Source organism: Athene noctua, chromosome 6 (assembly GCF_965140245.1).
Source record: "Athene noctua chromosome 6, bAthNoc1.hap1.1, whole genome shotgun sequence".
NCBI lineage: Eukaryota > Metazoa > Chordata > Aves > Strigiformes > Strigidae > Athene > Athene noctua.
In genome coordinates this window covers 50,389,886-50,417,068 of record NC_134042.1, presented here as the reverse complement: position 1 = coordinate 50,417,068, position 27,183 = coordinate 50,389,886, and the positions used below count along the sequence as shown (strand labels likewise).

At 43.0% G+C, this 27,183-nt stretch overlaps 2 protein-coding genes across 3 annotated transcripts in view; both read left to right on the top strand.

The window, feature by feature from the left end:
* The window catches only part of KLHDC1 (kelch domain containing 1), a 30,405-nt gene extending 17,011 nt beyond the window's left edge, over positions 1-13,394 (top strand). The window contains exons 8-13 of the mRNA XM_074909038.1: positions 1,801-1,859; positions 6,588-6,700; positions 7,435-7,507; positions 11,625-11,709; positions 12,049-12,101; positions 12,414-13,394. Of these exons, the coding sequence (XP_074765139.1) occupies positions 1,801-1,859; positions 6,588-6,700; positions 7,435-7,507; positions 11,625-11,709; positions 12,049-12,101; positions 12,414-12,588 (558 nt within the window). The 3' untranslated portion in view covers positions 12,589-13,394. The remainder of the gene's footprint in view (positions 1-1,800; positions 1,860-6,587; positions 6,701-7,434; positions 7,508-11,624; positions 11,710-12,048; positions 12,102-12,413) is intronic.
* A 260-nt stretch (positions 13,395-13,654) lies between these two features.
* Positions 13,655-27,117, top strand: KLHDC2 (kelch domain containing 2). 2 transcript variants are annotated; one of them, XM_074909032.1, is made up of 14 exons: positions 13,655-13,808; positions 14,913-15,080; positions 15,935-16,014; positions 17,018-17,135; positions 18,498-18,613; positions 20,848-20,929; positions 21,018-21,101; positions 22,856-22,936; positions 23,013-23,071; positions 23,393-23,502; positions 23,978-24,050; positions 25,047-25,134; positions 25,814-25,866; positions 26,191-27,117. In XM_074909032.1, the coding sequence occupies exons 2-14, from the start codon at positions 14,925-14,927 to the stop codon at positions 26,312-26,314; spliced, it is 1,224 nt and encodes a 407-aa protein (XP_074765133.1). In that variant the 5' UTR covers positions 13,655-13,808; positions 14,913-14,924; the 3' UTR covers positions 26,315-27,117. The 2 variants fall into 2 exon arrangements, with proteins under 2 accessions (XP_074765133.1, XP_074765134.1); XM_074909033.1 differs by having other exon boundaries at positions 13,789-13,902.
* The last annotated feature ends 66 nt before the right edge of the window (positions 27,118-27,183 follow it).

The window sequence follows — 27,183 nt, the reverse complement described above, 5'->3', positions numbered from 1 at the left end:
ATTTGTTAAAGCTATGTTAAAGGACTGAATCTTAGATGTAAATGTCCAACTGATGCTGTGTTTTGAATTCAAAATGAGGTTGATGTAATTATGCATCTGTCAATCTGTTGAATCATGAGAATGTAAAGATTATAATACATTGATTTCCCAGGGACCAAGAAACTGAAAACTACTCCATCTTCTGCCTAATGCCTAGGAAAGGAAAGTCAGCGAGGAGGTCTTGAACAGGATCTTCTTGAAACCTTAATTTCCAACACAACAGCAACTTTCTTTCTTCCCTTTCTTTAATAGATGTCCTCCATATTGAACTGTGTTATTCCAAGATGATTAAATACTTTCAGTTCTAGAGGCCAGGATGTTGCTTTTTCCCCACGCTACCCCCAAGTGTCTAGCTGTCTACAGGTACAGCAGAAGATACTCAGTAATTGAATTTTTCTTTCTGCTTGTATAATTTGTTCCTCACCTCCTTCAAAGCCACTTGAAGGAGCAGGAAACTGAACAGACTTGTCATGGAAGACAGCTCTGCTCCACGAGCTGTCAGCTGGACCACACTGTATTGTTAAATTCACCCTCTTGTGGGGATAAAGTTTCTCAGGCAATGCACAAAAGCCCTCACGTTCTGCTTTTCTTTAGCCTACTGGCCTCGCTGAAGGCATTCCAAAATGCTAGTTAACATTCTCTTCCCTAGGACAGAAAAGGGCTAGCATGTACTTGATCAGAGGAGCCCATAGCTATCCTGAAAACCTTGCTGTTTCCTGAAATACCCCGAGAGACTTTCCATAGCTCTGATGGACAGCTTTGGAAGTCTCTCAAACTCACTAACTGGCTGAGTTCTCAGGGGTAAAACTACTCCTATTCTAACTTAAATGACAAGTCTAGTTTCTGCCTCAAAGGATCTGCAAGCTGGAGAAAGGCTTATTCTAATAGATCTATGGACTACCCTAGGAGAAAAGAAATTGTAAGGTAAGGCAAGATACATTTCCCTTCTTCTCAGATACTGTTTTGTAGTACCTAGGGGAATCACGAGTATCAGTCAAGTGTATTGCGAGCCATTGAAAATATTGCTACAGTCTAAAGCAAAGAAATTCTTTCTTACATTCTCCCCCCACTTTATGTTTCTAAAGCAATTACTTTCTTTGTCTCAAAACACAGGCAGATATGCAGGTGTATTGATTTTTCCATTGTTGTTGATACATTTTATTATTTTTATGGCAAATGCTAAACAGTCATAAAACCTTGTTGCTGCTAGTAGTAACTTTGTGAAAGGGCTTGTCTTCTGGAAAAGAGAGAACGCAGATGTGCTGAATTTACTGCGGAATGTCATGCACTGAGTACAGTACCTGTTAGAATATTTCAAGGAATAAGTGACCAGGCAGGAGGATGCAGAGTTCCGATCAGATTGCAAAGAAAAATAACGAGAGGAAACTATATGTAGAGTATTATACCTTCTGCAATTACCTACCATGAATTCTATGGATTAAAACTGAATACATTTGCAGGAACAGAATATCACTTAGTTCTTCACTATTAGACTATTATTAAAAGCTAAAATTGGCCCCAAACTGCCGTTGCATTACTGTAAATATTCCTGACAGGTAGTTTTTTGAGGGTTGTATGGGGTTTTTGAGAAGAAATGCTTTTCATCTGCCACATAACACGGAGTTGTTTTAAGGCACATGGGTACAGTTTTCTTCAAAATATTGTTACTTGGAATATTCTGTCCTGGGAAGGCCTCGTTGAAATACTTTGCTGATTGTTTGCTTAATATAACACACCTGGGATTTTATTTATTTGTTTTAGCAAACTAGAATGAATGATTTGCACTGCCTGAATTTAGACACTTGGACTTGGTCTGGAAGGTAGGTTTCTCTCTATAACACTTAAAGTTGAATGTAGCAGATTGAAACATACTGTTAAATAGTTCCAGTGCTAATTTTGTAGCTTTTCCAAGAGGAGAATGGGAGTTTGGGGACTATTTTAACAGCTGTTATGTTGTGATTTCAATTTAATTTAATTTGGTGGTGGTTACTAAGCTTTTTCTGTTCTGCACCAAAGCGTTGATGATGCTATTTTAAGCACAGCATGTAGTGATTTAACATCCTCGTTTTCAAGACGGGTACATTTATCCATATGGAATTTTAGTTTTGATGTCTTTTTGAATACTGATTTTACTATCTATATTTGGCTCATTATGGTTGCAGATTGGGGACGGATCTTTCCCCCCTTCCAAGATAAGCATCTTAACCATATTTTTTAAAATTAAGTAAAAGCGTGACCTAAATATTTCAGTTTTAAACTAAATCAGGTATTAGTATGCTCCCTAATATTTCTTTGCATATAGGATTTATGATGGTGCCTACTACATGTGTAGAATTAGTGGCTATATCATTAGTTGATAGACGAACCAGGAGATAAACAGGAACTGATGGGTGATAACCACTGTTCTGTTCCTATTCCCAAGGTAACCTAATAGTAATTTCATAAAAGACCATGAAATACACCTCTCTGGAGTATGTTTCAGTACCGATCCTGCTCCAGGGCCTTACGTGCCCGTGATGGCATCTTTACTCACTCCTGCCTGCTGATCTGATCCTGCCCCAAGTGTGTTCCTCTGCCCTCTGAGCCGAGAGCGAAGCAAGGCAGTGGACTCAATCCTCCATCCATTCCTTCTTGCTGTTGATGGCAGCAGGACAAAGAAGTCACCCAGTGTCCTTTCAAAAAAACTTGTCTTTGAAGATTTCTTTAATTAGCGCTTATGACTAACTAATCAGTTTCATTCCCCCTTTTCTTTGCTAGTTCTTTAAAAATTAACAATGTTCTACCTAAATGACAGCATTGTCACTCTGAGACTTTACCTCTGAGTGGATTGATTATTCAGATTATTGCTCTAGCTGCTTCCTTTCTGTTGTTGTTGTTGTTGCATGAGCAGTTGCTGTTTGGCTTGCTTTTTGTTGCTTTAAAAAAGGAAACCTGTGACAGTTGAGTGGCAAGTCAATGCGAGGAATTTCAAGCCCTGAAGGAGGGATGTCAGTGTCAAAGTTCTGTCTTAAGTCCTCGTCAGCCAGTGTTCCCTTTCGTTTGGAATTTGAAAGCTGATATTGAAGGTTTTTAACACTGTTTTCTGTTCTTGACCCAAATACAACAGACTGATTTTTACATACATACACTTAGGCTAAGGATGGGAATACTAAATGCAGCCATTCCTAAAAACTGCAGATTGTTCCAGTACTCTATTATTTCTATATTGTGATCCACAAATAGCTCACAAGACTTACCCATAATTCAGTACAGACCTGATCATTATAAATTTAGGAGCCTACTATCCAGCCATTCTCTAGCACCTCTGCACAGAGTCTTTGAGAGACTAAAAAAAGATTTAAGAGAGACTAAAAAAAGATTTAAGAGATTAGGGAAAAAAGAGGGTCTTTGCTGCTGTGGTGGCACCTCACAGGAGGTAAAGTGTTCTTATTTGTTCATATCTAGAGGGGTGACTAATCAAAGGCTGGTCTTTTAGGAAGCTTCACAGGCCTGAGTGCTGTTCTTCCCTTACTAAAGTGACTGATCTTAGGGAAACCTGAGAAATATAATTCAGACTATCACAGATGGCAAAATTTAGATTAGCCATTGCCAGCTGGAAATCATGGGGGGTGGTAAAAGGGTACTCTCACGGGACTAGATGATGTTTTTGACAAATAATTTGTCTGTGGCTATTAAATATCCACCATAGTAAAATCATCTTGTATTACCAGACCACCTGTCAGCATGCACAAGCATACAATACCTCTGTGTGATTTCATCTCCTAATTACAAAAGGAGCAAAACTCAGTGTATCTTTCGGGACAATAACAAACTAGCATTTCTATTTTGAGTCCAATTTATAGTCCCTCTTTGCACAAATTGTTTGGAAAATTATTTCTGGCTTCATGCTTCCTTTCATAAAAATCAATATCTGTGGCTGTATTAGAAACTGGGCTTTTGTAGGGATCATCTCCAATATAAAGAACTTGGTCCCAAAGTCCCATGATTCCACACACAAACATTGTAAAGTAAGACAGATAAACAGGCCGGGTTTTATTTCTCTCCTTTTTTTATGTCTGAAATTTATATAGCAAGGAAATGCTTGCTGAGACCAGCGAAGTTACACATTAAGAGCACGAAGTAAAGAAAAACCACTCTCTATCCTTCTGAGTACCAGCAATAGTTTTGAATAGTTTTAATCAGACAATCCATTTCCAGCGGAAAAGTGCCTGTAAAGAGCCCTAGTGTAACCCATTCCAGTGTTTTACAGGTGGGGAAATTCCTTCAAACTTGTTTGCTGCCAGGATGACTGTTCTCTCCTCTAGGGGTTTCTTGCAAGGAACCTTTTCTTTCTTATGCTATAGCTTCAAATTCCTTTCTACTGAGATTTCTGATCCAAAGATGAACTAAAAATTGGGCAGGATACAGCCTTTCAGATGCAGATAACAGAATTCTCAGCCGTTGTGCAGCTGCAGAGAGATTGTCTTTGATTGCCATGTGAGTTATCACCAAACGAGGATTTAACACAGATTAAAATGCTCACTGTCTGAACGCTGCTGACCGAGGCAAGTTGACTGCAGGTGTTTGAAGTTCTTCTGTAAAGTACAGATCTCCCAGCGAGGAGGACTTGGTTTGTACAGTCCTGCATTCAAATTCATTTATTGGCCATCCTCTCCTAAAAGAAACATTCCAAACGCAACGATGACTTTATTTAAAGCCCCATGATTTCTTATTAACCGGTCTTGTCAAGTATTTTTTCTTACTCAACTCTATGCAGGTTTCTTAAGGAATTGTGTAATACTAACCTATTAATCCAGGAATATCTTCCAGCATGAGATTGCAATATGCATTTTAGTTGCCACTACCCAGAAGTTACCTCACCTTCCCAGAGCTCCACTGACCTGTTATTCGAAATGTTCATATTACATTATTTCTGTTACTGCGATAATTTTTTTGCATCAGTAGAGTGAAAGATTGAAACGTTATCACCCATCAGTATCTGGTATATATTTTTCTAAACATCAAAGCCTGTTGTATCTCAGCACAGTCTGCCCCTTTGCCAATTTTAGAAGCATCTTATACAAGAGCTGTGCAAAGCAGGCACTCCAACATTGTGACTTGGCTTCAACTTCAGTGCCAAATTTAGTAGGACAGTTTTGCAGTCGCTGTTTAATTAGCTATGATTCTTCAGGCTTTGCTTCCAGATGGAGAACTGCTTAGCAGTCACCAGTAGTGAAATTCCTCTAACTGAACTGCAGATGCCTCTATTACTCACCCGAGGCTTCCTCTGTGCTCAGTTAAGAGAAACAGGCACTTTTTGGGCACGAGCCAACTGCTGCTAAGGTAGACATCTAAAATAAATCACAAGTTGTGCTTTTCAGGGACCTGTTTCTCTTCATCGATTACAAAGGAAATAGAGATGACTGTCTGCACTGTTCCTACTGTAGATGAGCACACATCTGTGTATATTGCACTCACTTTAGCAAAGCGGAAAAAAAAGGAACTTTTTTTGAGATATAGTCTACCTGGACTGAACATTCCTTTCTGCTCTGAACAGTCTCTGATTAAGATTCTGACCCCGCAAGAGAGCTTACAGGGGTTTGCACCTGCTTTTTCCATTCTCTTTCCAAAATAAGGACATACTGCAGATGCGGTGGCCTAAATTCTTTGTGTCTAACTTTAGGTGTTTCACAACAGGAGTTGCCTCTTTGCTTAGTATCAAGATAGCAGGTGGGCTGATGCCCTCTGGAGGCCTTTAACTCCTCCCTGCTGACTCTGTTGGGATTCTCCTAAGATGACTACACCTAAGATGTGGTGAATTCAGGCCACCCACTATAGGGGATCCCTTATGTTCAGGTTCTTTTCTGTTTCAAGTCTCATCTCAAGCATAATGAATGAACTGTGCAGCTAAAATGAAATCGGTACCAAATCTGTGTTTTTGTAACATGAACAGATTTTTTTTGAATAATAAACCTCCCTCTGTTTTGTACTTAGGAATTCCACTTTTTACTAAAATTTATAAAGTTTGGGTGACCCACCATTGTGTTAAACGGCACAGCGGTTGAAGAGGTAGTAGCTTTTGGGTAAAAGCTAAAGCCACAGTCCTTGTATCGTTTATGATCGTTAATTCTTAGGAGTGGAGAGACTGTAGGCCCTCAGGATTCATTAAATTTTATCACAGATTAACTGAGTGTGTTTGCCTACGTGTCCTGTGCAGTTTATTGGAATATATAGCCCTTTCTTTGCTGTCCTAAGGGCCTTTAGTTGTACGTGAAGTAGTGGCTTCAGTGATCTTAAGAAAACAAGCAAAATAACAGTCAGTGCTTTTGTCCTTATGTTTGATATTTACATAACTGGTTGTTCAGAGAACATTTACTACACAAAATTATTTCATTTAGATTTGCACACCACTCTCCTCGAGAGTAAATTCAGATTGCATAAGTGGAGCTTTTTCATGGGGAAAATATCCAGGCTTGTTCTAGGACAAACTAAATTAACTATTACATTTTCTGGCAGGTTAATTTTCAACATTCTTTGAAAATTTGTTTTTGTTTATTTGTTTCACCAAGAATTAATATCAGTGGAGAGAAACCAAAAGATCGATCCTGGCACACGTTGACTCCGATAGGAGATGACAGACTTTTTCTTTTTGGTGGACTAAGTTCTGATAATGTTCCTTTAAGTAAGTAATTTAGAGATTGTAATTCTGTTGTATACTTCAGTACTCACCTCGTGTAGTGTGCACATCTGTTGTTTTTCTCAGACAAGTTAGACCTAAATCTTGTTACAGAATTTTCATGGTGCTTGAGTATTTCTCTAGCTATCTCATCATTTTTATAGAAATATAGGAGCACATTGTGTAGTACAGTGAGAACATACAATAATAAATCTTTCATCAAGTGATCATCTAAGAGAATAAAGGCAAAAGTCTGATGTATTTTGATATGAACAGGAGGTAACTTGGTATCAGTAGCAATTGCAGGAAAAAGATACAAACAATGTCAACATAATATAGATTTTGAGATGAATAACAAATCACAGCTACAAAACATTAAGTAGGAAGTAGGACAGTCATATACTGAGTTCCTTTTCCAGAAAAGGCAACTTCTTTTCATGAAAAAATGTGAAATTAGTGAAAATAGTTTTGAGTGTCACAAGGTATTCCACTGGGAGGGGACAATTTTCTCAACATATCCAACAGAAAAATGGGAAGTGTGTTTTAATTCCAGATTTCAACACAGTGAGCTTTTTGTGATTGAACCGTTAAGTTAGCTTGCATCTTTTCAGTCTTTGTAATTTAATGTACTGTTCTCTTAATATAATCTGCTCTTAGAACACAGAGCTTTTTGTATATAAGAAAAAAAAGGTAATACTTTGTCCAGAGAAAAAGTACTAATGTATGTTCTTATATCGTAGGTGATGGCTGGATTCACAGCATTACAACAAATGGATGGAAACAACTTACCCATTTGCCTAAGAGTAGGCCTAGGTATACAAAAATAGATGATGTTTGCTGAAATTTAGGCATTTTAAGAAATGAAGTAAATTTAAATTATTAAACCATGTTTTTAAACTACATTGTAAAGAGTATTTTTGAAAAAATAATGCAGTATGATTGAATAGTTTGCTTTACTAACTTCTGTTCCTTCATACCTGATAACAGCATTATTACTTTCTATATTTGTTATACTTGATTACTTGTATTTAAAGATTTTTTTGTGATGAAGGATCTGGATGTCCAGCTAACCTTGATGTTCTGTAGCCAAAGTATTTTTATGTAAGAAAATGTGTATCACATAACTTTTGAAGAATTAATAACCTATGAAAGTAATAAAAGTTGATGAACATTGATACATTATTAGAAATATGGGGGAGACAACCATGAAAATGTTGATGTACCTTTTGGGGTTCAAAAATATTACAGAATACCTTGTTTGTTTGTTTGTTTTTTCCCTGAGCAGAAGCAGTTAATTTTGATTACGGTTTTGGAAAACTGAATTAGCACTAAACAGCACAGTAGATGACTGTGGAGTTTTGTTATTTCTAGGACTGCCAACCGAAAAGAACCTAGTTCTAGAATGGGTATTGCTCATACTGGCAACAATGCTGTCTCTTCCAAACTCTCTTCCCCTTCCCTCTCTAGTTTAAGACTGCAGAAAAAGATTCTTTCTGATAAAGCAAATTTCATGTTCTGAACCAGCAGCTGCCCCTGAAAACAGGTGCTTGCTGTATCAGAGCACAGACTTTTTTTTTTTAACACAGTAATTGAAGTATGCTCTGTATTTATAATGTAAATACTATGGAACTGTTTTGCTGTAGAATTCATTCTACACATTCACCCAGGTACTCTCAGCAGAATTTTGTATCATTCTTTTAGCACAGTGTATAATTCTGGTCTGGCATTTGCATGCTTCCTGCCTGATGTTCTGTTTTCTGTTGCTGAAATATCTTTACCTCAATTAATTTTCTTCCTGTTTTATCCCATTCTACGGTGTCTTTTAAACATAACAGCACTGTTAGACCAAATTTTCTGCTTTCTTGTATTTCAAACTCTTTCAAGCCCAAATAAACTTACACGTTAGCTTCATAGAATATTTTCTGTCTTTTTACCACCAGTGAACTGGTACAGGAAGGGACTGGCAACTGCCTTAAGTAACAAAGCACGTCATTAGCAGTCAAGGATCATGCCTGTCTTTGTGTTCAGTTCTTTACATGGATGGTCTCATAAAGGTTAACTGCTGAAGTGGACTGCTTCACCTTCTGTAATTATTTTTACTGGTGCATCATGAAAAAGGATCAGGAAGGGACAGAATGTGCTTTTTCTACAGGCAGCAGCCTCAGGAGCTGCAGCTCAGCCTTTACTCTGCAGTTAAGCTGGACTAACATCTGTGCCTCAGGTGGTGGTAGGGCTGGATGTCAGGAGCCTGTGACTCTTGAGCCCAGGTGGGTTTCAGGCAGTTCAAGGGCAGGTCCCATCCTGGGGGGATCCCAGACTACAAAGTGCAGCTGTCACTGGGCTGCACTGGCAGAGAGGCTGTTGAACCACCTTCTGCGCAGCAGCAGAAACACCAGAGAGGGTTGAAGCTGCTAAATTTGCTGGGCTCTCTCTCCTGAGAGAACAGAGCCTCTGGGTCACGTGCTGGCAAGAGGCTCCGAGCTCCCTCCAGTCCAAACGTGTCCTACGGTTCTCCACCATGTGAAGATTTCAGTATGCAGTCTGTAGGCTGAGGGCAGTGGCCTTTCACTGACATAATTCTTCATTGAAATAAAGGACCTTGCCCCCCCCCCCCCCTTTTTTTTTTTTTTTTTAAAAAAAAGATACTTCAGTAGTTTTTTTCCGTAACTAAGGAGCCATACCAAAAACCTGTCTATATATTGAACTAGTCTGAATGTACTTGTACCATAATTGTACCCCTGTTCTTACACAGGATTACTGCAGAATCTCTGCAGCTGAAAAAGGTTTAAGTCAGTCCTGTCACTCCTTTGACTTTACAGCAGGAATGCACTGGCAATAATCTATGTATACTTCTTTTATGTATTTCTGTCATTTTCTAATAATCCACGGTATATCACATGCATTTGTGTATTTTCCTGATGCTTCTGCCAGACTGATTCCCTCCTTAAATTCTGTGAAGAATAATTTCCTTCAGCCTTCATTTTTTCATAATTTCTAAAAAATTGTCTTCCAGGTTACAGAGCTGTGATTCTGTATGGGTAGAAAATATTTTTCTTCTTTCTGTCCATCAGTTGTACTTCAGCTAACGTTTTGCATGCCAGGTTAAAATACAGACCGAATTGTCTATTTAATGTATAGATGCCCAGTGTTTTCATTGCAATGTAATTCTGTTATTCTAGTTAGAATAATTTAAATAACATGCTTTATTAGAATGTTTAGGTGATAAGTTAGAGCAGCTGTGAGAGGACATAAACTCTGTCAGTCTGTAGAAAAAGCATCAGGTTGCAAGCTAGGATGCCAACAAAGTCAAGGCAGGAAAGGCTTCCCAGTGTTCTTCGATGATGAAGTCCAGGCCCGAGTTTTCCTAATGCAGATTAAGGCAGAGACAGATCTATCCACAGGTATGAGGAAGGGAAAAGGTGGGATACAGTTTAGCCTAAGGAGAATGGTGAATAATTACTGATATGAATGGAGTAAGAAAGTGAGAACATTGACTTCTGCATGAAAGTTCTAGTGGTACATGTTAATTTTTTAAGTAGACAAAGGGCCAGAGCTCTGTGGTGATAATCATCTTGTGATACTTACTTCAGTGGTGACACACCAGTAGAAAAATTAGATTTTGATAAAAAGTAAATCTAGCAACATGCAGCTGCTGGAGTAGCAGAATCTTTGTTCAAGCAAGATTTTACAAGTCAGGTTTTGTTTTGGTTTTTTGGGGGTTTTTACCATGTGCTTTTATATGCACAACACAAAATTTACTTGTGGGTGTGATATAATTGACACATAGAAAATGATCCCCAGGAATCTTTAGGGGAAGTGTAAAATGGAAACAGGGTAACTTGTGTTCTGAAGTTCTCATCCTAGTGTTCATGGATAAGAGTCAGTACTGAAAACCCCACAGCCTTAAAGCCATTAGCATTGATTAATTAAAGAAATAGTGGAAAATTTAAGAAGGAAAAAAAAAAAAAAAAGAGCTGTTCTTGGCAAAAGCTTGTTTTGTATAGTTATTTTGTTTTCTAAAAATTTTCCAGTATAACATTTTGTTGAAGTAGTGATAAATAAGACAAAGTATATAGAACTATACTTACATAACTGGAGTACAGAAGAGTCAAATAATGACAAAAATACGTTGTTCTGTATGAAATGTAATCATCCGGCAAAATGATCTATCATAAGATGGATAGTCACACTGCTCTCTCCTTTTATATTGTTAAAGAAATGAGTAATATCGTATTTTAAGGGATTATTTTTTACCTCAGAAGACTTCTGAAATAATGTCTTGGTTTCCTAAGAAGTGAGGGTTACATCACAGGGCTCTGTGCACGTTTGGCTGCCTCTCCTGCCCGTGTACATTTTGAATCAATTTGCCCATTTCTGTGGTATTTGATGAAGAAGTAGGAAGCTCAAGAGATACAAAGTCCCAACATACTCTGGTGCAAAAAAGTGGCCAAACAGAAAAGAGAGACTCTCATCATGGGTTGGCTCCAGTGAGTGCTCGGCACTTATTCTCTGTTCTTCCCTAAGAACAGAAGCTCTGCCTCGAGGTGCAGGTTGATAAAGGATTTATAGCTTCTGCAGCTCGCAGAGCGACTTGTAAAATAAAATAAAATATTCTTCTCGGTAAGTAGGGAGGCCAGTAAGGCTTCAGTGCTCTGCGTGCATATGTAGTGGAATCACAGGATGGGAAAAGTGCTCTTTCCATTTTGGTTAAAAGGAACTTCTATCCTTATAGCAAGAGTCTTTTGGAAAAAAAAAAAAACAAACCAAACTTGAATGTGAAGAATGGAGGAGAGTCTCTGAGAAGTTGTTAAGATAGAAGTAAACTTACTGCTTCTCTGAAACCCTTAAAACACTTTGGGTTTAGATTTGTTTTGCTGATGACTGTTGCTTGTTACTTGGTCACTAATTCTATTTCTAATTTTGTTTCTAGATTGTGGCATACAGCCTGCCTTGGAAAAGAAGGAGAAGTGATGGTGTTTGGTGGAAGCAAAGATGACTTGCATTTCATGGACACAGTCAGTAAACTGAATAATGAAACCCTATCACTATGATAATTCAAAAATAATGTAAAATAAAATTAATACAGTTGCTGATATTATGGGGTTGATTCATATCATATGGTGGGTCGAGATGTGACCTTAGGTGTTCTTGGAAAGTAATTTAGGAGGGGTTTTTCCTGCCCTTGTTAGGCTTATTAGAAGGAATTTGTTATTCGGAATCTTTATAAATAATTATTTTAGGTATTTCAGTTTTAAATTATGCATGTGGTAATAAATGTTAATCTAGAAAACAGCAATATTTCTGAGATAGGCTGTTTGTCATTTTAATTTGATTTTTTTTTCTCTGTCACTCAGGGTCACTGCAGTGACTTGTTGATATTTCAGACTCAACCTTACTCACTCCTCAGGTGAGTTGGGGTTATTGGCACAGTCTAGTGTAAATCGTTATGGCACTCTGCTTTTACACACGGGCTTTAACCACGGACGCCTACATAGGCTGGTAAAATATAAAATTACCTCCTCAGTAAATATTTGAACCATGCAACATATGGCAATCCACAGCAGTTAAACACTGGTGGTGTTTAATGCTCTCTCCTGCACATGCAAGCACAACATATGTAATGACCATCGTGAGCTTTTATTAGATGTCACTTTTTTAGTTATAGACCATTTACTTAAATCTTTTTTTTTTTTTTTTTTCTTCTTTTTTCCTTTTTCAGGTTGTGTCTTGACTGCATTGGTAAAAACGCAACTCTCTTAAAGAATCAAATACCATGCTTGCCATCCAAACTTTTGCAGCAAGTGCTGAAAAAGATAACCTTCTGGGCTGCAGTTAGCCACCGGCAGGAGAAAAAAGCTGAGACTGAAAGACAAAGTCAACTAAATACCACATGAACAATGGCAACAAAACTGTTGAACACTTTGGTTTATTTAGGGTGTACAGCAAAGTCTTTTGTTAGTGAACTTTACTAATGCTACAGAACAACTGTATGTTAAGCTGAGTTTCTAAGTGAAGTTTGAGAACAAAGAAATCCTTTTTATGGAAGTCTCTTTTGTTTGCTGCGTTATAGGAAACTGGTAAAACTTCATTTGTATATATTGTTAACTTCTGCTGTTGTAGTCTTAATGAATTAAGACAGTCCATACCACTTGTTTTTTTGAAGGTGACAGATGTTAGAAAATGTTCCCAGTTGGACAAAATACGGCTTAAGTCTAAAATCTTACTCCAGCCTTACTACATCAGCCTTTCTGAAAAGATAAAATGAGTTCAACACAGAATCTTTGGAAGATTCACACTTGTTCAGTCTTAAAAAGGTAACTAATCGTCTAACACCACTGAATCTTATTGTTTGAATCCCCCATCTAGTCAAATGATGGAGCCAGCGCTCTTACCCCAGTAGCAAAATGAGTAAAAATCAGTCAACCTGCCCCTGGAACTTGAACAACAAAGCTGCCACGAGCAGCTTCTATAGGAAAGCTTACGTGCAGTTCATAATATAGTTTTACTATGTTTCTGTAATCAATGAGTCCTTTTTGAAATAGGTTGTATATTGTATTTTGGATGTGTAAAGTTTGTATTTAATTCTTGTTTAAAAAAAAAATGCTTATTTATTGTTTAAAAAGAGCCTATGTAGTACTCGCTATTTTTCTGTTTCCAATATTTAGTTAACAGGAGCACAGTCATTAAAATTTTATAGAGAGTTGAACCGAGACCCCTTTTGGTTCATTTTTGGACATTTTTACAACGGGAGTTTTTCGGGGCAAAGTTGTAACATAAAGGCAAACTTTGTGACGCGGGTATCGTAGCGCAGCCGTAATTTTAGGTCTGTTAGGTATTTAGTATTAATATATATTAATGGATTTTAATTTTTTTTTTAACGGATACCACCAAGAACACACACTCCCCGCCGCAGATCCAGGCCGGGTTTTCCTCCGTGGGGCGGCACTGCGCATGCGCGGCGCGGCCGGAAGCGGCGGCCCGCGGCGGATGTTGACGCTGCGCGGCCGCGGAGGGGAGAGAGGAGGAGGAGGAGGAGGGAGGAAGGGGCGGCAGCGCCGTCCTCCCCGCAGCCACCTCCCCGCAGCCACCTCCCCGCAGCCACCTCCCCGCCGCGGTAGGCCCCGGGGGTGCGGGGGGGGGCTCTGAGGCGGGGGCTGCGCGGTGGATGGGTCCGGCCGTGGCGCATCGCTCCGCATTGCGCTCTCGGGGTATGTCCCCACGGGTCACATTGATCCGGAGTGCCTCGGCCGGGGAGGGGCGGACGGGACAGGCCAGACGGGGTGTCGTGAGGGGGGTGTGGAGGGCTTGGGAATTGCAGGGGGCTTGTGAGAAGTGTTTCAGCACGGGAGCTGGAGAACTGCTGAAGGGGGACAGAAGTTCTCCAGGGTGTCTTAGGTTGTTTTTTTAAAAAAAAAAATTGAAGTTGTCCGGGGTCTTAAGTTGTCAAAAATAAAGTTGTCCAGGCTGTTAGGTTGTTAATTAAAGTTGCCCGGGTTGTTCAAAAGACTGCTGATCGCGGGGGAGAGGTCAGCAAAAACCCGGTTAACTTGAAGCAGATTTTGTTGAGCTGTGGGTAAGGCTTTTTAATTTGAAGCGTCGTTAAAGCTCAAAAATAAACCACCGAAGGGGGTGTAGTGAGCGCTTCCATCACTGAAGCGGTTCAAATTAAACGAAAAATCTGTGGGGAGCGGTGTAGGAGTGGAGGGGTTTGTGGGCGCGCAGGGTCGGCGGCGCTCGCTCAGGCCCTTCTGCCTGCTCCGCCGTTGCCAGGCTGCGCGCAGCCGTCCCTGGCACTGCCCGGCTCCCCCGACCTTTTGATCTGGGTCTGAAAATCTTTGTGTGGGGACGGGTTCAACTCCTGAGCTGGAGGAAAACTTGAGAGCGGACGGAGCAGGCGGACGGGGAGACTTTGGCTTTTCGGGGGTCCCCCCTTGCTCTGTTAGCAGAGTGTGCAGGCAGCTTCCAGGATGACCTGGCAGGGCTGATTCCAGCGTCTCCTCCTGCCTTAATTCCTTAATTCCTCCCACAGTTGGGGCTTTGAATTCCCAGTGTCAGCATGTAGCAAAGCCCTGGCAGAGCGGCTGCTCCTGCCCCTGAGCTGCGCCGTGCTCAGGAGCCGTAGGCTGAGCCAGCGTAGCTGTGTAGTTTCTTCTATTTTTTTTTTTTTTTTTAACTGGTGGTTTGCAAAGCTCCACAGTGTGTTATTCTGTACACGTAGCTCCGTATCGAGATGGCTGATGATAACGAAGACCTGCAGGCAGATGAAGAGCTCCCGGCTCCAGCTGAGGACAGCTTTGAGCAGCTGGAGAACGACAGCCCAGCGGAGCGCAGCGGGCACGTGGCCGTCACCGACGGGCGCTGCATGTACGTCTGGGGAGGCTACAAGGTAAGCTGCTCTCCTCCTTAGGTAACCCCTCTGCCACCCGTGGTACTGGGAATTACGTCCCATTAGTTTGGGAGTGACTCTAAAATTATCCCTCCCCCAGAAAAGAAAAGCTCCAGTTAACAGCTTAGAATGTGACATTCAAGAGTTTCGAAATATTGAAATAAACCCTGTTCAATGCAGATCTTGGCAAACAGATAACTTTTGTGGGATGCGGGGTGGCGTTTGCCTCTGTCAGCTCCCGTGTCTGTTGGAGGAGAAGAAGAAACTGATTTGACGTGCACACCATGCGAAACAGGGCTTTTATTTCCAGAGTTATCAGCGCGACTGCACGTTGCATGTTAATTAACGATCACGAGTTGGTTATTTATCACCCTGGGGTGTGTGTGTACTGCCAGCAGAACCAAGTCATTTTACAATTTTGACAGTTTTGATGACGTTTATGAAGATGAATTCTCAACGAACTCGGTAAATAAATCGGTAGCTCAAGACAAAGCTTTGGTGTATGGCTCTGGTGGTGTCACGTAGGGAGCAGGGGAACTATAAAGGAAATTTTGGCTCATTTGTGCACACTAGTTATCCTGATTGGGCTATGAAAAGGAGGTTTAACTTCCACTTACCCCAGTCTGGCTCTGCTGAGAGCTTGTGTGGCCCCCAGCGGAAGCTAAAAAAGGCAAATAGCTGCTCTCTGAGGGCTGCTATGCAGGTGAGAGGTAAAGGAGTGTGGCAGGCACCACTCCTGCTGCTTTCTGTTGTGATTACATCTCCAAGGGGGTGTAAACATTCACAGGAGTCTGTAATTCAACACGTCAAACATTCTTCTAATGTTGCTTTTTCTTTTCTGACCTGTTCTGCAGAATGCCCAGGTTAGGGGATTTTATGACTTCTACCTGCCTAGAGATGAAATATGGATCTACAACATGGAAACTGGAAGATGGTACAGTAAATAATTAATTGTGGGTTGGGTTGGGGTGGGGTGGGGGGAAGATAAAATGAGTATAGAAAGTGTGATGAGGGTCTCTGAACAGAGAGAGAATTCCCTGATCTCTTTGTTCCCACCTATCAGACTGCTGCATAAATGTGTAAAATTTTTCCAGATTTTTTTTTTTTTCTGTGAAAACAACAAACACGTTTTCACAGGGTGAAGTAGGAGAGGCAGCTCGGACAGATCAGCTTATACAGGAGTGTGTGATCAACAATGTGAAGTGTTTTGGGGTGCCTGGGATAGGATATAGCACCTGAATATTGTATTTGTGCCATTTTTGATTGCGGTGCTACGCTGGTGAGGGAGCCCGTATTGAGTTTATTGTCCTTTTTAAAGAGTTGGTTTTAAATTTTGATGCGGTCAGAGAAACAACTGTGTCATTTTAGATCACAGGGAGCCTGGAAGCTGGGTGAAACCTGCCTGATAGTGGGAGAAAAGGGAATCCAGCACTGTGGCTCTGTCACCAGCGAGGGCCTGGGGCTGCAAAGCCGGGTCCCCTCGGTGCTCTGCAGAAAGTGCTGCTTCAGCACCAGTTCCCTGCAGCTCGGGAGAGCCTTGGCCGTGGGCTGGAAGCTCAACTTTGTGGTTATAATGTTTACAAACATTAAAAAATCCAGTAGCAAAATAGAAACCTTCAGTTTAGACAGGTGCATCCTCTTTGCCTGGGGATCTTTCTGGGGATTTTGAATGTGAAAGGCAGAGCAAACTCCTGAACTGGGCAGACGGGATTCCTCCCCCTCAAAACATGTATTAATTAAATAGCTTTTTCCCCGCCCCTCTCCGTCATACCAGGTTTAGTGTTTTAAATTGTTAAACCTGCAAGAACTCATAACTGAATGGTCCACAGTGACCGACTGCGATTAAAAACGTACCGGTGGTGGTATAAAATTCCACCCCAGGGAAAATCGTTCTTGTTCATTTTTATCAGATAAAATATTTTAATCTGTGCTTCTAGGAAGAAGAGTAAAACAGAGGGAGATGTTCCACCTTCCATGTCAGGAAGTTGTGCCGTGTGTGTAGACAGAGTGGTGTACCTCTTCGGAGGACATCACGCACGTGGCAATACCAACAAGGTTAGTAAGTCAAAGATAAACCCTTCCTCATAAATAAGTTTCTCCTCATTTGCTTTTGTTCCCACTTTTTATAAATGAGAGGTGGCCTTTTCAGTTCATTAAAATCCATCCAAAGCAAGAAACGTCTAACAGCGAATCATGGGAAGGTTTTCTTGTGAATGACTGGACAGGTTGGATCTCGTTTCAGAGCTTAAATGTTAATAATGGGGGATGCTGAGCAGTCACTGCGTCCTCCGTGGCTTCTGCAGGGTAATATTTTCATCTGCTGGCTGTGTCTCTAGTTTGTGGAAGCAGATAACGAGCTTTCTCATCCTGTCAGCAGCTTCCCCAGATGTGAACTAATTCTTTTTGTGCTTGCCTAAGAGGTTTTGACTAACAAAATACAGTGCTTACTGCTTGGATTATTTTTTTTTTCCATGCAGGTGATTAGCTGGCTGACTTTTACCAGTTCAGTTCAGTGTATTAATTCCTCTGCAACGGGTCAGATAACGTGATGTTTGTAAAACAGGTCAACCTTCAGCTCTGCATCATTTCACATGGTGATTGTACCCCGGTAGCTTTACAGCTCTGAAGAAACACCACAACCTGTTATTTGCTTTAGTTGCAGTTGCTCTTGTGCAATTCACCCTATAAATTGTATCACCTTGGTGCTTTTGAGTTGGCTTCTTTTCCAAGATGGGAATTCCCAGAGTTCTCTCAGATAATATCAGGAGGTGATTCGTAACTGCTCTGTCGTTGTTTGAAACGTTATTCTTCTCCAGAGTCTCTGGTAATACCTCCTGATGTTCTGGAAGTGTGGTTTAAATTAAATAGTTTTGGCCTCTCTCTTAAATATAAACTCAAAGTAGCTTGATGTAATGCTTGTAAATAGTCAGAAACAAACTACATGTATAAAATGTGACTTGCTTCCTTCCTGCTGTGGTATTCTTTCAGTTAGTTTATATATGTGTATCAGCTATTTCTCTCCATGTAAAATGATGTAACACGCAGAGACAGGATGATACCGTAAAAAAAACACCTTTTTTTTTTTTAACCCAAAATTTTTTTTATTGTAAGAAAATTGCTACTTTGTACTCCCCTTCATTGTATCCCGTGGCAGCTTTTGGATGGTAAAACTCAATGTCCATTGTCCTGTTACTTTTTTTATATAAAGTGTTTGAGGCTCGAGTCTGCAAAAAGATAAGGATCTTTGGATCCGTATTTTGTTCCAAACATTGTCAGTGCTCTGTGCAGCTCGGAAAAGAACTTTTAAATTTATTTCTATACCGATACATGCTAATTAAAAGTTAATATTTGAACATCAGTCAGATTTAAGCTTTAAGCTAACTGTGTGGGTAAAAAAAATCGTTTTATTTTCTACAGTTCTACATGTTGAATTCCAGATCCACGGACAAAGTGCTGCAGTGGGTCAGAGTAGAGTGTCAGGGGGTACCCCCTTCATCAAAGGACAAACTTGGCGTTTGGGTTTACAAAAACAAGTAAGGCTCCAGCAACGAAGTCAGCACAGCCAACCTTGCGCGTGTGTTTGCTTTTAATCACTCTTAGTCTTGTCACTGTTTTGTCTTTTTGTTTCAACGAGAGCTGCAGGAGGACTTCTTACCTGCTGCACACCTGTGCTTCGGGAAGATCCTGGATTTCTTCCCCAGCCAGGCTTTTAGATCTGTTCTGTCCTTTAACGGTTGCTAAATGAAAAACCTCACTCCCTGTTTGGGGATGTGTGACTCTGTGTGAGTCACAATCCAAAATGTAACCTCGTCACAGGCAAATCTCCCCAAGCCACTGCATGGTGGTTACTTGTGTCAGCCTCATTCCTCCCCGCAGCCGCATCGGGAATTATTCGGGAATTGTGAAGCGTTCACAAAAAGCAATCTTCTGGTCACGTCTTGTGGGACACTTTGCCTTTCTGTGAGAGTGATGAAGAGCAGGAAGACATTTTAATCTTTTTTGTTTAATTTGGGGTGTTTTGTGCTGGTTGCACAAAATGAGGAACGTGCTAGAGGAACTGCTGCTGATTTAATGTGTTGGGGTAGTGTCCCAGAGATGCCAGAAGGCCTTTAGGCACTGCCAGCCTTGGAGAAGAGAAAGAGGATGAGGAGAAGGTGTTGAAGCTGGATGAGCTGATGTGCAGCACGTTGCTGTTGCCTTGTACCCTCCTCCCCGATTCGGTGGTGTGAGTCCCCTCGGCAGGGAGCTGTGTGCTGAGATCCTCCTGGCGCGGGGGGACCGACCGAGGGGAGAGCCTCTTGTGGGCAGGGGGTTTCCTGCTTCCTCCAGCTCGCTGTATCCCAGCTGCATCCCAGCTGCTCGGGAGGCTGGGGATGGGGGTGAATTACCTCAGGGGAGGCTTTCAGCCCTCGTCTCAGAGCATCTACCCAGGGCTGGTTCCTCGGAGGGTTCCTGGAGGACTCCAGAGTGCTCTGGCACAGGTCAGGGCTGACGTGGCCAGAGTTGTCCCCTCACAGGGGAAGCTGGAAAGGCTGATCCCCACCGAGCAGGGCGCTCTCAGGACTGCGTGGGGCTGGGGAGGGCTGAGGGGAAGATGAAGGGACGGTCAGGGGCCTCGAGCCCTCCTTTGGTCACAGCTGGCAGAGTTACGGGTTCTGTGGTGTCACGGCAGGGTGGGCGTTTCAGCTGTTCCTACAGAGCCGTTCCTGGACAGCACGGCCTTCCTCTGTCCTGCCTGTGTCACCTCTGGCTCTGCTGAGGTAGAGGAGAGCAGGGATGCTGTAAGCCCTTGTGTTTGAGGCGTGTACAGTGGTTTGGGGGTAAAACAGTGCTGCTTTGTGCATTACGTAGAGAGAAAGCTCACTGTGAAGAGGATTTGCCGTGTGATTTGCTGCAGAGACTCGTGAAAGGCAGGAAAATTGCCCATGGTGCTAGTTTTCAGAGTCTTGATGTGGAGAGAAAGCCGATACTTGATGGGAACAGTTGAGATGTAAATCTGTGCAAGGCTGGAGTTGTGGGTGTTTGGTTAGGGGGTGTAGGTTGTTTTCTGTTACTTCATAACCCAATAGGAATTTGTGGCAAAGTGATGCCGTTAATTTCTAATACATGCTGAAACCCAAACATAAAGATAAATCACATTTTAAAAACCAGAAGAACGGCAAAACCAGACTGCTCAAAGGTAACTTCTGCAGGCTTTGAAACAAAATGCAACAAAGGAAAATGCCTTCCTGTCCCAAAACAAAAAAACTTCCCAAGCAGCCTCACTGCAGGCAGCGCGTTTGGGTCTGCTCCTGCCCCGCCGAGCTCGCGGCCCCGCAGCACCCAAGTGGTAACACTTTGCCTCCCACGGGAGTGTCTGTGAACGTGTCGGGCTTAGGAAAAATGGGCAGAGGGCTTGGAAAGGGCAGAGTTGGGAAACGGTGGGAATAAAACCCCCGTAGCTGCAGTGTGGGAGCCCCGGCAGCAACGGCTGCAGCACAGCAAGGCCTGGCAGCTTCACGTGTTTGGAAGCGGAGCAAAGCTTGAAAGCCTGAGGCCTGGGAAACAGCCACAGAGGGATTTCGTGGGGGTGGTGGGGGCGACTGGGCAAGAAACGGGGCCCCACACCTGGAAAACCTGCAGCGTAGACGTATGGGAAGTAACGAAGCCAAGGGAGCTGCCCTGGTTTTCCTGTCTTCTGTTTGAGCGCAGCCGTTGCAGAACTTTTGATTTGTAGCAACATTTGTGATTGCATTTCTAATTGATCTCGATGCAAATTTTGTTTCAGGCTAATATTTTTTGGAGGTTATGGTTATTTTCCTGAAGGGAAACAACGGGGAACTTTTGAATTTGATGAAACCTCTTTCTGGGTAAGTAAAGCCAGAAATAATTTCTATTTAAACTTTCATATTTAATTAGTGTTTATTCAGCCTCATTGCTTATTTAATATTTTTAAAGAATTCAGGTCTTCCGAGAGGATGGAACGACCACGTGCATGTTCTGGACACTGAAACTTTCACTTGGAGCCAGCCCATAACTACGGTAATGATTGGCCTTACGTCAGTTATTTGAAGTTACAGCTCTTAAGATCTGGGCGCGTTGTGTGCCACATCTCTTCTAGCGTCCTATGAAAATAAGCATGACTCTGCTAAGCCTGGCTTTGCTGCTTTGTGTTGAGTTAGAAGAGGGTGCTGAGAAAGTGGCCTCCCCGGGTAGCTGTGCGGGGTAGGTAGTGGCCTGTCCCCGCAGCGGTGGCTTTGGGCCGTTCATTTGCAGCGTGGAGCTGTCCTGACCTGTTATATCTCCCGTCCCAACCCGTTTGATCTAGTCTGGATCTCCCTGGCGTTATTTTAGAAGATGTGGTTTACTGTTTACAAGCCAGAAGGACAGAAATTCACCCCAAATGAGTCACCAGTCTTTAACCGCCATGTCAGGTGCTCTGTGATCCTGCCTTCCTCGGGATGTAAGCCAGTCCTAAATACCAGGAGTTTGAAAAGACAGAAGAGCTCTCGGAAATCCCTAGTGCTGGCTGGCCAGAGGATGTGGGGAATGAGACGGGGGACTCCCCAAACAGCCCGTGTGGGGCTGATTGTGTGTCAGTGGTTCTTGCTACGTTTTCTCCGTGGGGGCAGATCTCAGGCCGCTGCTCTGGCTTCCCTCCTGGGACAGGCACTCTGATCCGACCCGGGGAGGGGACCTGGCCAGGAGCTGAAGCTTAGGGCTGTGTGACCAGGGTTCTCTTCCCTTCCAGCGTCCTTCCCTGCGCCTTGCTCTCTGGCCAGCGAGGTGGGACTGTTAATTGTGTTAATTGTGGGACTGTTAGTTGTGTGCGGGCTCCGTGAGGCGTCCAGAGCTTGTGTTTGCACTCCTGCCTCCAACTTAAAGAGAGGGATTTGGGAAACTGTTGGTAGAACAGGCCTTGGAAACATCCCCTCAAAATAAACATCTCCTGAGGCCATTTAAACTGAATTTAAACCATTCGTTTCCCTGCGGCCTTTCTCCAAAAATGGGAAACTTGCCTTTTATTCTGATCTGTCCTCCTCCATCTTTTTTCATGTGGACTTTCTCTCATGCCTCGGTGGCGTTGTGCTCGTGGGGAGCTCAGGAAAACAAAATGTGTGATTTCCTGTCATCCTGGCTGTAATGTAACCGTTCAGTACTGAATTGTGGCCAAAACAAAACAAAACACTCTGTAACTGCAAATACACAGCGGGTGAAGTGGCCCACAAGTAGTTCAGGAACAGGCAAATGGAGTGATAGTGCCACGGAATTGGAGGAAATGAAATTTGAGAGAAGTAACTCGTTATTCAGATTACCAAAGAATTGCTTTGTCGTACTACGTACAGGTCTCAAATATTTCAGAAGTAACTCAGGAAAAATAGTGTTTAATGATTTATTTTGTCATTGTCTCATTTACCAGCTGAGGTTTTCAAGGTTTAGAAGGGACTGAACTCCCTTCTAAAGCAAAATTTATACCTTGACACTTAAAGAGGGAAGGGGGGGGGGGGGAGGAAATCCCATTTTTAATGAGGTTTTTATCATCCATCAAAAAAAGTGAGTTTCTGCACACGGAGTGACTTACTGGATGTTTTTTCACTCTCTGTTCCTTGTTGGCCTTAAATCTGACTTTAACTCAGCCTTTCATCTCCTCGGGTGACTGATTTGTGGAAGTGTGAGCCCTTGCTTGCCTTGAGCCAGGGGAGCTCTCCTGGGTGAGGGGCCCGACCAGGTTTCTGGTCGAACGACATTTTCTTTCTTTTGTTAATGGACTCCCCTTCTTATTTCACATTTTCTAGGGTAAAACTCCGTCGCCACGAGCCGCTCACGCCTGTGCTACTGTTGGGAACAGAGGCTACGTGTTTGGTGGCAGATACAGAGTAAGCCCAGCCCAGTTTAACGCTGTGTTCCTGAAACCCGATCGGAGTATTTGAACCCTGCTCTGCTTTATTGTAGGAGTCCAGAATGAACGATCTTTACTATCTGAATCTGGATACGTGGGAGTGGAGTGAAATGTAGGTACTAAAACTTGAGTTCTTTTGTTTCTAGAGCAACGTGAAGATGCCAGTTTTAGTCTCTTTTAAGCATTCTCGGGTAGATAAACTCAGGTAGAACTGATCCTCCAGATCAGCTGCTGACTCTTGCTGTCAGGGTTTTTTTAAGTATCGATACGATTAAAATTCTTTTACTGTGTCTAAAAAAATTAAACTTGCTGTTGGGTCACGAGCTCTGCGCAGAATGAAGTTGCAGCCTTCAAATACCTAAAAAAATAATCAGAGCAGAAAAGAACAGCAGTATTTTTTTGTATAATTTATGGTGCTTTTATTGAAATACAGAATCACGCAAGGGATTTGCCCCGTCGGCCGATCGTGGCATTCCTTAACACCGATTTCCTCGGATCACCTCTTTCTCTTCGGAGGATTCACCACTGACAAGCAGCCATTGAGTAAGTCACTCCAAATGGATTTCCTGTTGCTTTTGTGTTCTTGACCAGTTGTGCACAGAAACTTCAATTATTGCCTCGTCACCTTAAATTCTTGCTAAATTCCTTCCATGCACTCGTGAGCCAACTCCTTATGGTCAACAGCTAATTCCACAGAGCAGGAGTCACGGAGTGCGTTGAGACACTATTATTTATAGAAATTAAACTGCTTTTAAAATGCATCACCTAATGTAAATTGCTGTTAGTAAGAGCTTTACAGCTCCCCATCTTGCCCTTTTGACTTCGCTCCTGTAAACCACTATTAAACACCTGTTTTCAAACAGGTAGCCCAACGTTTCATGAGGTTTTTCCTAAAATGCTTGATTTATTTAAGATTGAAAAAGGACTGTGTTATGCCGGAGCGTGTATTTATTACAGCAAATGTGAAAGAACTCACAGAATACTGTTTGTATTTGGGGGTTTTTTTGCCTGTTTTCAGGCGACGCTTGGATTTATTGCATCAGCAAGAACGAGTGGATACAGTTTGAGCATAACTACTCCGAAAAACCAAGGTATGGTAGACTCCTTCCTGGAAAATTACTTTAAAAAAAAAAAAAGTGAGGAAGCATTTACTGGTAAAAGAGAGGACACACATTCCTTTTTACAGCACTCCTTTTTTTTTCACGTCACACTCCTGTGCTAGTCCCTACCCCGAAGGGCTGGGGCATCAAATGCACTCACAAAACAGGATGAGATGGACGCGGTGCTGGGCTTGGGAAAGGGCAGGAAACGGGGATTTGGGGTTTGAATTGGCTGTGGAAGGCCCCGAGCTGGGACTGTGGGCACAAGAGTGAACTGGAACCTGTGGGTTCTGGCTCTGGCAGCAGCCAGGACGCGGGTGGGTGTTGCCTTTCTGAGCATCCTCGCCAGGGGCTAATCCTGTGTGCATCCAGGATTATTTTTGTCTTCCTGCTGAGTAAATTAGAGACGATGACCTGCACTTTGAAAGCATCAAAACTGCCGTGATGCACCTACGTGGTGTTGAAAACACTCGTGTCACGTGAGTTACTGGGAGCTGTCGTACAGCTCCCAGCTGTACTGGGAGTGCGTCGTTCTGGGCACGGTGGAGTGAGGTACAGCAGCTTCCTTTGGCCCAGGGGACGAGGAGGGGTGTTTTTTCCTGGCGCAGTAACAAGGCCGAGCTGCTGCCCTTTCCTCTTCAGAGCAGCAGGACAAAGCCCTGGCTGTGCTGAACGCATGTGTGAGGCAGTTGTTTGCCCAAGTCCTGGGAGAAAACATAAAAAATCTGACTCCATTCAGTCTTTCAACTCGAGAGGGATGTGAAAATTAAATCTGTGTGAGCAGCTCAGGCTTCACTGACCCGTTTTCTTTCTCTGAACTCTGGTTGAATTAGTCACACCTGCAGCGTACTGGTGGCTGCGTGAACCCCCCTGTGTTTAACTTTATAAACACAAATCCTAAACCTGCATTCTTGGGCAGGATGGTTTTGGCGCTTCTGTGATTTTGTGATCCTGGGGGTTTAATGCAGTGCTGACTTCTGTTTCTAGGTTGTGGCACACAGCTTGTGCAAGCGAAGAGGGAGAGGTGATCGTCTTTGGGGGCTGCGCCAACAACCTACTTGCTCATTCTAAAGCTGTGAGTTTATTTTGAGCTTTCCCTTCCTGCCTGGCCCTTCCCGGGGGAGCCGGGGTGTTTCACCTCCCCAGCCAGCGTGAAATGCCCACAGTCAGCACGGGGCCTGACAGAGGTGCATAAAGAAAGCCTGAAGAGGAAATGTTTTGCTGCTTTTGTGGAAACCAGGTCATTAATCATTATTTAAACAAACTGTGAATTAGTTAATTACTTAGAGACACACACGTGTTTCTCTTGGAGCCTGTTCTTATCTCCCACCTACTTTTACAGCTTTGCCCAGTGCTCCTCCTGGGGGTGTTTTCAGGGAGCCCCTCCCAAAGTAATTTCATCACTGGGAGGCCTGGGGAGCAGAGCCTGAGCAGAGAGGGGCTCTTCAGCCAGGCCCGGTCTGTAAAAACAACCACATGGCTGGGGAGGGAGACTGGGAACGAGGGTGCCAGGAGCAAACAGGAGTGGTGCAGCAGTTCTGTAATGCACCAGTGGCTGGGAGCTTTGTGTGCGTTTAAGGAGCAGGCATAACCATTTTACCAAAAAAAAAAAAAAAGCCCAGAACAACCCTGACTGTCCCTGTGTCCAAAGTCCCTCCGTGCAGATCCCCAGAGACTTGGGCACTCTGCCTGGCCGGGCGGCTGCCGTGACAAGGTGAATCCATGTAACCAAAGCGCTTCTCTCTCCCTCCCAGGCTCACAGCAATGAAATACTTGTGTTTTCTCTACAACCGAGGTCTCTCGTAAGGTAAGAAAGCGAGACACCATTAAACTGTCACGTCTCCATCTGAGACAAGTCGTGCAGGGTTAGCGCCAGACTCGGTTTATGTCCCTGAAATATCTGAAAACATTTCAGCGCAGGGTTAGCACCAGACCCGTTTATGTTCCTGAAATCTTTGAAAAACATTTCTCCCTCTTAATGCTGAAAAGAGCAGCAGCCAGTCCTGAGGGGCTAGAGCAAGATTCCTTTTGTTCCACGAGGACAAGGGACAAACCCTCACTAAACAGCCGTAAAGTCTGAGCTTACCTTGCGGCCCTGGGTGCTAACGGCGGCCGTTTCCCTCTCCCCAAGGCTCTGCCTGGAAGCAGTCATCTGCTTTAAGGAAATGCTGGCCAGTTCCTGGAATTGCCTGCCCAAGCACTTGCTGCACAGCGTCAATCAGCGCTTCGGAAGCAACAACACCTCGGGCTCCTGAGCCCACGGATGGGCAGTTCTAAGATGTAATAATTTTACCAAGCGTGGCAAACTTAAAACTTGTCTAAATTTATCTGTAGCGTGGTAGGTAGTTGCTTCTTGCCTTTAAGTTGCATGTGAATGGCCTAGAGAGAACCTATTTTTGTGTAAAGATGTTTGCAATAAATGTATTTAATGCAAGTGGAGCTGGATGCTGTGCTTAAGCTAAAACTAGTTCTGGGTTTGTCCACCTTGAAGCAGGCGTGAGGGCAAACGCCCAGCGAGGAGAGAGGGTGTGGAAATGGGTGGTGGGGGCCCTCCTCGAGGAGTTTAGGGGTTGTGCAGGAACTACCAAGGCAGGCTGTGCCTAGGGGGAGTGTTGCTTTAGTCTAGGCTGACGATTGCCGTGTGGACTGAGGAGTCCTGGTTTAGTCAGGTTCCTGGTTAGGAAACTGCTTAAAAGTTTTGCCACAAATGCTTAAGGGCAGAGAAACGGGATTTGGAAATTGTACATTGTCATAAACCTTCAGGTGTTAAAGCACCACTGCTCTCTGCTTGGTTGTAGTCTGAGTTTGGTTTTTTGGGTTGGGGTTTTTTTGTTGGGGTTTTTTTTTTTTTTTTGAACTCTTTTACCTTGTGGAGCTTCAATTGTGACCCTTTAGGGAGCAGATATTCTGCCCCGAGAGCGGAACTGAAAGTGTTTGGAGCTGGTTGTTGGCTGTGACAGCCCCCAGGGGAAGGGGGAAATGATGTTTAAGGTGTCCTCAAAGAAAAAAAAGAAAAAAAAATGTTGAATTCTAGAATAAAATAACTCCTGTATTGTAATTCCTGCGCCGGTTTCTTTTGTAAGCTTTAGGGATGGCTTGAGCCGAGCTGGGGGCTCGTGGCTCT

Coding starts and splice junctions, on each gene's coding strand:
- KLHDC2 (XM_074909032.1), top strand. CDS start 14,925: ATGGCTGATGATAACGAAGACCTGCAGGCAGATGAAGAGCTCCCGGCT. Junction 18,614..20,847: donor GTTTGGGTTTACAAAAACAA/GTAAGGCTCCAG, acceptor ATTTTGTTTCAG/GCTAATATTTTTTGGAGGTT. Junction 25,135..25,813: donor TACTTGCTCATTCTAAAGCT/GTGAGTTTATTT, acceptor TCTCCCTCCCAG/GCTCACAGCAATGAAATACT.